We start from the raw sequence: 11,345 nt of genomic DNA, 5'->3' as shown, positions 1-11,345 counted from the left end.
CACACCTGTATTCATGTAAACTCAGCCGCACTCACCTTGATTCAGACCCTGAAACCTGTGAGCCTAACGTTTAATGCAGGGACAGTCAACGACTCTTAGGACCGCCTTGAATCCCAGTGGAGGTTAAATACGTGGCTCTATCCATCAGACTTTAGATCTGGACTCCAGTTTTCTGCATTTCAAGAGATTGGGATTAAACCTGCAAGTACTACTATTTACAGAAGTTCCAGTTCCTCTGCAGGCTGATTTAGCTGAAGAAGATTTTTGAAGCTCTCAGCACAAGATTAGGTGAATACTGGGCCAACCATCATAGGACTATGAACTCTCTTCACTGGACTCCTCACTGGTCTCCTCAGTGGACTCCTGGGGGACTGGAGCCCTCCATGAACTCATATCTGAATCCAAACCTCCACCAAGACGTGGGAGTGTACACACAGGAGCTGGCTGTGACCGTTCCTGAGCCTGTGCACGTAAGGAAGGGGATTTTTTCTGAGCTGCACAGTAAAGTTTCAGAAGCTGGCATCCCCGTCACTGCAACACATTTTGACCTGCAGCGGGAAATGCTCTGGATGGGAAACTACACGGTAAGAGCCAAAATGATGCTTCAGCAGAGTTTGTTTCTTCTACATTCACCTTAAACGTTGCACTCTGTAATAATATTTGTGCCCTTCTCTTAGGGTCATGTAAAATCCTTCCTTGGACCTACGATGGCACACTACTCTTCTTTCCAAGTGCACGCAACTGATGCCATCAGACACATACAGAGTTTGGACACAGGCGTGCTGTTCCTTTCTGAGTGCAACCTCAGATGTTACACTCGTGGAGGCCTCGTCATGTTTGATTATCGGTAAGTGTTACATTGACTGTTGATGACCTGAAGCTGTGAAATTATTCCTTATGTTATTGAATTAATGGCCATTTTTGGTGCTTTGCAGGATGGAAGAAGGAGCTGATATGCACAGTCTCCTCATGACTGATAACATGCTGCTCATGGGGGGATTACAAAACTATGTGGTTGAAATTGACATGAACACACTTCAAGAAACTCAAAAAGTAAGACACCAGGCTTATGTTTATCAAAATCCACAACTATCTATGCTTACACCACTGGCACATCATACAACTGACTTCACAGCGAGTGTCTGACTGTCTGCTGTCTTGATTGTCCTTTCAGTTCAGAGTGGAGGCACCTGGAGTGACAATAATGCGTCAGACCAATCGTTTCTTCGTCTTTGGGCACCCTTCTGGCAAAGTAAGTATCACCTGATTGGATCAGTTTGATGAGGTTTGGTTTATATCTCTCTAACACTGACCCTCTGCTGATAACAGGTGACCCTTCGAGACTTACGCACATTTAGGACACAAAAGTTTGACGCATTTCCTGGCGGCCTGTCAGACTTTGATGTTCACGGAAACCTTTTGGCTGTGAGTGGGTTCTCCAGCCGAGGGCTGAATGAACGTTTCCTGATGGTGTATGACCTCCGCATGATGCGAGCTGCAACCCCCCTTTGGGTGCATGTGGATCCTTTCTTCGTGCGCTTCCTTCCTACCTACACGTCACGGCTCGCAATCATCTCACAGACAGGTATGAAGCTGGCTTCAGGATTCTTTAGTCCAGTTTTCTGTAGCATAGTCTTACTATGTTTGGCCAATAAATGTGACACACAATTTCTTTGTGTGATTTGTGGCTTTGCTATAACTGCCTGCATTCTGTGTCTTTTTCCAGGTGAGTGTCAGTTCTGTGAGCCCACTGGCCTCGCCAACATGGCGGATATTTTCCACGTCAACACAAACGGCCACTTTCTCACAAGTTTTGAGGTCTCATCCAGCAAACAAGCCTTAGCCTTTGGAGATTCGGGGGGATGTGTGCGTCTCTGGTCCGATACTCGGGACGTTATGTTTAACGTCTACTCCAGAGAGCCCTGCGTTGTGGATGCACAGCCTCAGCTGGCCTGGAATCATAACCTGCAGCCCTGCTCTCCCATCCCCACTGCCCAGGCTACACCCAGCTCAAGGTAACACAATCACTAACGAGACTGAAGAGTTTGCATTAGAGCGTTCATAAATATTGTTTTCAGATTCAATAAAAGTTTGTAAGATAATGTCGAGTCTTCCCCAGTTGATATAAATGGTTAGTCTCATGTAGTTCCCATTAAAGGTTTCCATCTAAAACATGTTTCTTTTCAACAGGTGGGCTCCTGGGATGGACCCAGAAATCCCACAAACTATTGAAACTGTTGGCTTCAACAGTTTTGTGGAAAATCCTTCCGCCTGCCTCTGTAACCAGGTATGTAAAAAACTTATTGCTGTTTTAAACTGTAATTTTTACAATATTGTAATAAATTTACAAAAAAAGTTAAACCCATCTCCACGTGGTGTATTTTAAGTTTTTTTTCCTGTTTGTTGTTTGCAGGTCCCTGCAAATAAAGAAGGGTCACCTGGTTATTACAACCACATCCCTGAATCTCCAACAGAGAGTGATGAAGAGCCGCTCCTTCACACTGTTCCCGAAAAGTACAGAAAGGTTGGACTTGCTACGTTTCACCCTGGTGTTCATAGAGATACAGTTAATTTTAAGATGTAACAATTTCTAGAGTGTTGCTACAAGCTTTGATTTCCCAAACATGTGACGAAGATGTGTTTGTTGTGCTTCAGGTGACAATTAAATACTCTAAACGTGGACGGGAAGATTTTGACTTCAAACATTACAACAGGACGTTGTTTGCTGGCCTGGAGCCGCAGATTCCCAACGCCTACTGTAACTGCATGATCCAGGTAAGAAGCTGAAGGTTCACAATGTGTACATTTAATTTTTAATATGAGACAATTTGTCAAATGTTCCATGGGTCTTTTATGTTTGCATCTTAGGTGTTATACTTCCTGGAGCCAGTTCGCTGCCTTGTTCAGAATCATTTGTGCCACAAGGAGTTTTGTTTGGCTTGTGAACTCGGCTTCCTCTTCCACATGTTGGATTTGTCACAAGGAGATCCATGTCAGGTAAGTTTCTTTCTTTCTTTGTTTTCAATCTGTTGGGGATTGCAAGGCTCTTACTTTGAAATCTCATTTTGTTGTGACTGCCCAAAGTAACCTCTAATGTCTTCTTCCTTAAGGCCAGCAACTTCCTCAGAGCACTTCGAAACGTCCCTGAAGCCAAAGAGATGGGCCTGATCCTCTCAAACTGTGAGGAGACGACAGGAACAGTCGAGCTAGGTCGCTTAATCCAGAGATGGAATCACTTCATCCTCTACCAGCTCTTCCAGGAGACACAGGAGCAGGAGGATCCACGGGCCTACAGGACGACCAGGAGCAGGTAAAACACATCGTTGTTGACCTGCATTCTTACTGCACACTGTCCCAGTCTTATCATTATGTTTGTTTATAAATGCAGAGTTTTCCTTCTGGTTTCTGAAACTGTGATTTGTGTTTGTGTTGCAGTTCTCTGGGCTCCCCTGGCGACTCTGTCATTAGAGAGCTGTTTTGTTCTGAAGTTGAGAACCGCAGCCCGTGTCTCTGTGGCATAGAAACAGTCTACTCCTCCCTCATGTTGCTGTTCAACATGCATTACCCCAACTCTCAAGGTGAGTCTGAGAGCACTGAGAGCATGGATATCTGTGACTGTGAATTACTCTGTCTTTGAAACTTGAACTATTAATGATTACATAATGGTTTGAATTAATTTAGTTTTTGAATGAGCAGAGGGAAATATCTGCTTGATTTGATGTATACACTGATATTCATTGTACTTTGACACTTCAGGAGAAAGAATAAAGGAGCACGACTTTGCTGAGATCCTGAAGAAAAGCATCTGCCTGCAGCAGAGATCTCACACATGGTGTGGAAACTGTGACAAGTATCAGCCCACAGTGAGTTACAGCTTTCATTCACTCATAATGACAATTCATTTATGGTTGGTTGTTACCTGTTGTGCAGGGTAATCATTTCTTTGTGTTACACTGTAGGTGCAGACACGCAACATTCGACGTCTCCCAGATGTTTTGGTGATAAACTGTGAGGTGAACAGCAGCAAAGAGGCCGAATTCTGGAAGGTTCAGGCCGAGGTAAGCCACTGATTCACCGTGTTTAAATACAGTTAAAAGAAAGTAATGATTTATCTGTTCATTATTTACATGATTGCCCATGTTTCTGTTTTTATAGTACGCCTTCAACAAATCCATGCAGAAGACAGATCAGGATCAGCGTCACGTGTGGATCCCCGCCACTCTCAAGATGTCCCTCAGCAAAAGTCAGAGACTGGAGATCAGCAGCTGGCCTGAGGGCGAGGAGGTGAGGACTTTAGATTTTCAGCTGATCTTTGCACTTGAAGAAATAATTGAGTAACTTTTCATCACCAAGTTAAAATTTCACTTCAAGATTAAAACCATATTTCCAGGAGCAATATTTTTAAAACATTATTACACTAATCTGTAGATATTGAACTATAGGTTGGTTTTAGTGTTTTTGTTTCTGTAACACATGAATTTCTCAACTGTTGTGAAATAAAAAAGTTTATCTTACAATTATTTGCACTTTCTGTTACTAGTTAAGTGCTGCTGAACAGGCGGAGGGAGCTTCTCTGTATGACTTGGTGGCCACGGTGCCGCACATCCTGGACGCTGGCGCGGGTGGTAATCTGGTCGCACACATCAAAGTGGGTGAGACCTACCATCAAAGAAAAGAGGTGAGTGACGCTTAGATAAGAAAATTTGACATCTGCTGACTACAAAAAGTTTCATTTTTAACATTCAAAATTATTTTATTATTTCAGGGAGTCTCTCGCCAGCAGTGGTACCTCTTCAATGACTTCCTCATTGAGCCGATTGAGCAGGTAAGGATCCTAGATAAGATTCCTGCTTGTTTATTCATGCTAACTTTAATGTGTGCAGTCATTTAAAAATGTTTCTCCTTTTGTTTTCAGACTGAGGCTGCACAGTTTGATGTGAGCTGGAAAGTGCCAGCCATCCTGTGTTACGCCAAGAGAAACTACCACACCAAATACGACCTCCGCATTGAGTTTCAGCACAATCAGTCTGAAGTCAAATCCGACTTATATCGGACTGAGAAGCAGAGCAAGACAGACGCCACTTTCATCCCACTCACAGTCAGTGAGATGCCGCAGGCTGGTGACCTGGTGGGGCTGGACGCTGAGTTTGTAAAGCTCAGTGAGGTAAGTCTGGCTATGATACCATCATTTATTATAATATAGGATCGAAAACAATTTTAAATATTCCTAGTACATATTTTCAGTAGTTCAGCTAATCTGACTCAAGTATTTAAAACAAATTTGACCCCTGAATGTGTGCGTTTGCAGGAGGAAGCAGTGCTGCATAGTGACGGCACCAAATCGACCATCACGCCCAGTCAGATGTCTGTGGCCAGGATCACCTGTGTGAGGGGTCAGGGGCCCAACGAGGGGGTCCCCTTCATCGATGACTACATCTCCACTCAGGAGCAGGTGAGAAGCTGCAGAGAGAAAAGACCACGATGACCTAAAAGAATGAATATATAATGTTTCAAGGATCCACCCGCTAACTTGTCAATTTGTTCTTCCAGGTGGTCGACTATTTGACAAAATACTCTGGAATCGAACCTGGAGACCTGGATGCCACAGTATCCTCTAAGCACGTGACCACGCTGAAGTCGACCTACCTGAAGCTACGCTTCCTCATCGATGCAGGAGTTCGCTTCGTCGGCCACGGCCTGCAGAATGACTTTCGTGTCATTAATTTAGTGGTACGTTATTTCATCAGTTTTAAATTTCAAATTAGTTCAAATAGTTTCAAGATGTGATTTTTTTTATAGATGTGCTTTGATTTTAATTTTTTTTATTTTCTGTTTCTTAAGGTTCCCAAAGATCAAGTTATCGACACCGTGCACCTCTTCCGATTGCCCTACAAGAGGATGATTTCTCTGAAATTCCTTGCTTGGTATTTTCTTGGTAAGTTAGTAGAAACAAAAAAAACAAAAATCTAATCCAAATAATCCAAATATGAGTCTTTAATCGAATTAAATCACATTATTACAGTGAGAGGGATTAGGATCCAAATATGTAAACTGGATAATCCGCTCATATTACCGAAGTCAGTATAGTTCATGATGTTTTAGTTGTCATCAAACTCATCTTGGAATTAAATCTGAACAACAAAGTATTTAGAGGCTTTTTTGAGTTCATGCACTAAAGCGTACGTGTCAATTCCTCATATCCACACTGTAATCTGAAGCTTAACACTTTCATTTTAATCATTCCTGACCTTTTTTTCATGTCCACAGGCCTCAACATCCAGGGAGAAACCCACGACAGCACGGAGGACTCATGCACGGCCCTGAAGCTTTACAGGAAGTACCTGGAGCTGTATCAGGAAGGAGGGAATCATTACGTGATGAAGGTGCTCTACGAAGTCTACGACAAAGGCTTCCAGCTGAACTGGAAAGTCCCGGATTCGGACATGAGATAGTCCGTCTGAGTGGACTGAATGCACTCTCCTTCCATCCACGGGTGCTGCTGTGCTTCCCTCTGTGATGGGACTGTGAGCAACACCATGACCTGAAGATGCTCGGGCTGCTTATTTTGTATCATATTTTATAGTTATTTGCTTTGAGTCAGTGACTCAGTTGTTTTTATCATATCTAAATATAAGCTTTTTATTTCAGAGAGGTTTACAGGGGGGAAAGTGATCATTCAAAATATGAATTTGAACCTTTTTTTTTTTCTTTAAAAGAAAAAAACAAAATTGTTGCATGTAAATGAAGTCATCCTGAGCACTGTGTTACAATCCAATGTTGTCAGTGTTTTGTTTAGGCGTGACTGTTATGTGTTTCCTGCTTTACTTTGAAGGTCTGTCTTATCTCAGTGTGTTCAGTTTACGCTTCCTTGTCTCGTCAGTTCTGATTTGCCCCAGCTGTGTTTCCCTCCTGTTGTCCGTTCCCTGATAGCTCCCTCTATGTATTTAAGCCCTATATTTCAGTTTGTCATTGTTGCTGTTGTGGGCAGCACGGTGGCACGGTGGTTAGCACTGTTGCCGCACAGCAAGAAGGTCCTGAGTTCAATTCCACCATCAGGCCGGGTCTTTCTGTGTGGAGTTTGCATGTTTTCCCTGTGTCTGCGTGGGTTCCCTCCGGGTACTCCGGTTTCCTCCCACCGTCCAAAGACTTGCAGTTTGTGGGGATAGGTTAATCGGATAATCCAAATTGCCACTAGGTGTGAATGTGAGTATGAATGGTTGTCTGTCCTTGTGTGTTAGCCCTGCGACAGACTGGCGACCTGTCCAGGGTGTACCCTGCCTCTCGCCCTATGACAGCTGGGATTGGCTCCAGCACCCCCCGCGACCCTGAAAAGGATAAGCGGTAGCGAATGGATGGATGGATTGTTGCGATCTCCCCCTGTGTTGTAAATAGTTTGTTGTAAATAGTTGTCGATACTTTGTCTTACTTGGTAGCTGTAGGGGTGAGAAGCCATTTTTCTTTGGGAACCTTTTCTCCTGTTTTTGGTTAGGGAGGCAGGTAAGACACCTGTAATTTTCGTTTGGGGTTTTCTGTGAAGGTAAGCCAGCTGCATTTCATTTCTAGAGTTTTTGTTTGTTGTTTTGGCCATGCTCACCCTGACGCCTGCTACCTTTTGGGACTTGATAAATTGACAGGCTGTTGTGAAATCCGTGGTAGCTGGTTCGTCTTCCTTGAGAGCAGGGAGTGTGGGGGCATTTCTCCTTATTTTTATTTTTCTTCTGTTGCACGCCAGTTTTCCCTGGGCTGGGGTGTAACAACTGTAAAATGTTTGTTGTTTGATACCAGGAAGTGGAGAATGTGCATGAATCCATGCAAATCTTGATTAAAACAGATTCCAACCACAATGAATTTAGTTTGTTTGTTTCACCAGCTTCTGTGAAATCTGTTGCACTGTTCATTTTACAGCTGGATTTTTATTTTTATTTTTTTAGGTTTCTCAGAATTCAGATCGATTTTTAATTTTTCAAAAGCTGTTATTTCTCTTCTATAAATGACACATGTAACATTTTTTGGGGAAAAAAATGTCCTCAATATTTCACCTCGAGCTCTTTAAAAAGCCCTAACTGGTAAGGACTGTGCTTCAAGTGCAGCATTTACAGCCACCACCTTTGAAAAGTAGTAACTATACTTTAATAGATGTGTTTAATTTAACCCTGTCAAGGCAGGCGTTGCAGATTTGCAACAAGTAAAAGCTAAACAACCTGATTACCCCACATACATATTTTATGAGTTTTTTTTTTTTCCCCTCAGAAGTACCACTGGAGGTATTCTTTTGTACATTAGCAACAAAAACTTAATTTGAGCCTGAGGGTTAATAAATCTTTAAGTCACATTTGAACGATTTTTTGATATAATGGTGCCCTCTGCTGGATGATCTGCATACTCTTACCGTTTCCACACAGTTGTTTTTAAAGGTTTATGTCATTATTTTCATTGTTTTTTTTTTTTTTGGCTTGTTTTGTTTTGGGAACCATAAAATTTTTCGACCTCCTTGTCTGGTCTTACAACAACTCTACAAGTAAAACCAAACATACAGTTAGTAATGATCCAGGAGATATGTTAAAAATCTACACAACACAATGGATTTCAATGTTCCACGAAAGAATTTGTAAATCTACACAGTATAGTAATCCTGTTCAGCTGGATATGAGGAGGTCAGGGATGAATGTGTTGTGTAGTCTCAATAATGTTAAAGCAATAGTGTGATCACAAAACTGATAACTGGGAGGCTTAAAAACGAGCTCTCAGAAATATTGTAACATCGAGTAAGTAAATGCATGTATTTGGAAACACATACTTCTAAAAATACTTTTATTGCACCATGTTCATTCACTCATGAGCTGCTGTAACATGAATCAAATGGCTGAATTTCCAACTCAGCATGCAGTCAAGTTCTATAGTCTTGCTAATGACCTACTAGGTGTGTTACGCGTCGGGAGTGAGAACGGGTTGTGCAACAGGGACACATGGAAAAGTTGCAGGACGGCGGCCCTCGAGGACTGGAGTTTGAGACCCCTGCCGTATGGTGTTCATGCAGTTATCTACCCCACAGTGACAGCATGTCTGACTGCCTGTTCAGCATATGTAAAAATATATGATGAGTTTAAGCATGTGATGACAAACATGGTGTTTGTCATCACATGTCACATACATCTGGATGATCATTTGGAATAAACAAGAAACTAAAAACTTGTTGCTTCATCTTTTACCGTTATTATCATTATTATTATTATTGATCTTATTTTACATTTTTCATTGTTAGGCATTAGGTTTATTTTTTTTTCCTTCCAACTTCTTTTCCTCTTCCATGTTACTGTGGCAGCTTGTCAGCATCTATTTGGGGTTGGGAGCGGAACAGAAAGTAAGGAAATCCAAAGTGCCATTTAAACCAGGAGAGGTTCTTTTTCAGAAGAAGGGATTAATTCAAAAGAAATGAATTTACACAGGTGTTGTCGAGTTTGGCGGGCCACTCAAGCGGCCCTACTACGCACAAAAGAGAACAACAAACGCATCGCAGATCGGCACCGGACCCGTTCCCTGTGCAACTGTGACTGAGCAAGAAGAGTGGTGGAGAAAAGAGGAGCTGTTTGTGTGTGGAAACCCCCTCCCCTGGACTCCGGCCCCTTTCACTCCTGGACCCTGGAACCCTGGCCCTTTCCCCCAAACACCTTTGTATATATATTGCACTGTGGCAGATCACTGTAAATAAATTCACTCTTGTTCGAAAGGAGTTTGTGTTCTGCGCTTGAGTCTGTCCCTCTACTCCTCTTCAGTTCGCCTCAACATAAGCTCATCATATTCTATGATTTACTCTCAGGTGTTTGACGAGGTTAATGGTGCTGTCACAACACCTTACTGTCTTGCCACATGTATCGCAAACCGCGTCTTAGCTGTTTGTGGAGGTAAAATACATCCACACATGACTCCGTTTATGCTCAGCCATTGCTGTGAGTGTGCATGCCAGAGGCTGCTACACATTTATCCAGCCGTATTTCACAAATGACAAAGGCGTAAGAGGAAGTAGTTCCTTCCAATTTAGACGATCCGAATGATATAGTTTATTTCCACTGTTCCTGTTAATGAAACACTACAAATTTACTCCAAAGTACTAAAATATCGATATTTTAATATGAGAATCGATTCTAGAACATAAATTACTGGTATCGGAAGAATCGATATTTCAATATCGATCCGCACACCACTATTAGGAACTTCGTCTGTGTGTCATTCCAATTCAGGTTTTTATTATTTTATTTTATTTATTTATTTATTTATTTGTTTTAGGAATTTGGATTTTAGGATACTTCAAACAAATCTGCCAGATTAACAGGGTGTGTGAAGCTGGAGTTTGACACAAGATTGGTATTTTTAAAAGATTTAAATCACCAAATTCTGAATAAAAGTTTAACAAATTCAGGACATAATTAGTAATAGAAAGTAATAGAAAGCTAGTTGTATACATTATTAATCAGGATCAAAATTAAGGCATGTCAAAGCTATCCAAAAACATACCACATTAAATGCACAAAAGGCGCACAGAAAGCATACTTAGTTAATCTTTGAGTAGCCAGTAAAGATTATGAAGGTGCTAATTAGAATAACAGTTATCTGTTCTGCAAAGAAAAAAATAAATATGGGTAAAATTAACATGAGTATGAGAAATTTCAGCATTAAGATCTACCTAATGTGCAACAGTTCCCTGACATCTGTTTCATCTTTACAACACATGGCTACTTCACAAAATGCACAAAATAAAAGATTACCAGAAATTATTGAATTACAAATGAATGAAATTGTTACAGCTCAATTAACAGTTTTCATGTGGATCTTTGTGGGACTGTGTGCCATGATACATACTGACACAGAATGAAACGGCAAGATTTTGAGTAGATGTCCCCAACACAAAAACGTTTTTTTAAACAAAGGTAGTTTGTATTTCTGTGTATATTGCGAGTACAATGTTTTACTTATGTTTACATCAGACATCAAATCTACTCACTCTTTAGAATATAAGAACACTCAACTCTTTTCTTTAAAAACATCTATAGATTGATAAAAATCTATTAGTATAACTACAAATCTATGCTCTGTGCTGTGTTGATAATCATGCATGCAAATCAAAATCAAAGATGAAAACGATGACATAATTTTTTTTAAAGTTTGATTACAATTCCAAAATTTATTATGCCATTCAAAAATATTTTGGTGATCACACATATTTTTCTTTATTTGTTTTCCTTAAAAACCAAGCCAAATTCTTCTGGGATTAAATATTATATAAGCTATTAATAAAAACACAACAGATTAACTCACTGATACTATGGAAAAAAGGAACAAAGAAAAGC

The 11,345-nt window shown here is 41.1% G+C and overlaps 1 protein-coding gene across 1 annotated transcript; it reads left to right on the top strand.

The window, feature by feature from the left end:
* The first annotated feature begins 256 nt into the window (after positions 1-256).
* LOC308407325 (PAN2-PAN3 deadenylation complex catalytic subunit PAN2-like) lies at positions 257-7,837 on the top strand. Its single transcript, XM_080898892.1, has 22 exons — positions 257-584; positions 678-847; positions 936-1,053; positions 1,175-1,252; positions 1,330-1,585; positions 1,727-2,015; positions 2,191-2,287; positions 2,414-2,524; positions 2,656-2,775; positions 2,869-2,997; positions 3,111-3,310; positions 3,436-3,578; positions 3,757-3,863; positions 3,960-4,058; positions 4,156-4,284; positions 4,541-4,678; positions 4,766-4,825; positions 4,916-5,164; positions 5,309-5,452; positions 5,551-5,730; positions 5,842-5,935; positions 6,268-7,837. Exons 1-22 carry the CDS (start codon positions 318-320, stop codon positions 6,450-6,452), a joined length of 3,363 nt encoding a protein of 1,120 aa, XP_080755018.1. The 5' UTR covers positions 257-317; the 3' UTR covers positions 6,453-7,837.
* The last annotated feature ends 3,508 nt before the right edge of the window (positions 7,838-11,345 follow it).

Source organism: Rhamphochromis sp. 'chilingali', assembly GCF_963969265.1.
Source record: "Rhamphochromis sp. 'chilingali' genome assembly, chromosome: 12".
In the NCBI taxonomy this organism is placed as follows: domain Eukaryota; kingdom Metazoa; phylum Chordata; class Actinopteri; order Cichliformes; family Cichlidae; genus Rhamphochromis; species Rhamphochromis sp. 'chilingali'.
This window is presented reverse-complemented; position numbering and strand designations above follow the sequence as displayed.

What these genes read in the sequence shown, in the direction of transcription:
- LOC308407325 (XM_080898892.1), top strand. Translation starts at nt 318, where the DNA reads ATGAACTCTCTTCACTGGACTCCTCACTGGTCTCCTCAGTGGACTCCT. An exon ending in CAGGCTACACCCAGCTCAAG is followed by an intron (nt 2,016 to 2,190) that starts GTAACACAATCA and finishes TCTTTTCAACAG; the next exon opens with GTGGGCTCCTGGGATGGACC. An exon ending in GTGACAAGTATCAGCCCACA is followed by an intron (nt 3,864 to 3,959) that starts GTGAGTTACAGC and finishes GTTACACTGTAG; the next exon opens with GTGCAGACACGCAACATTCG.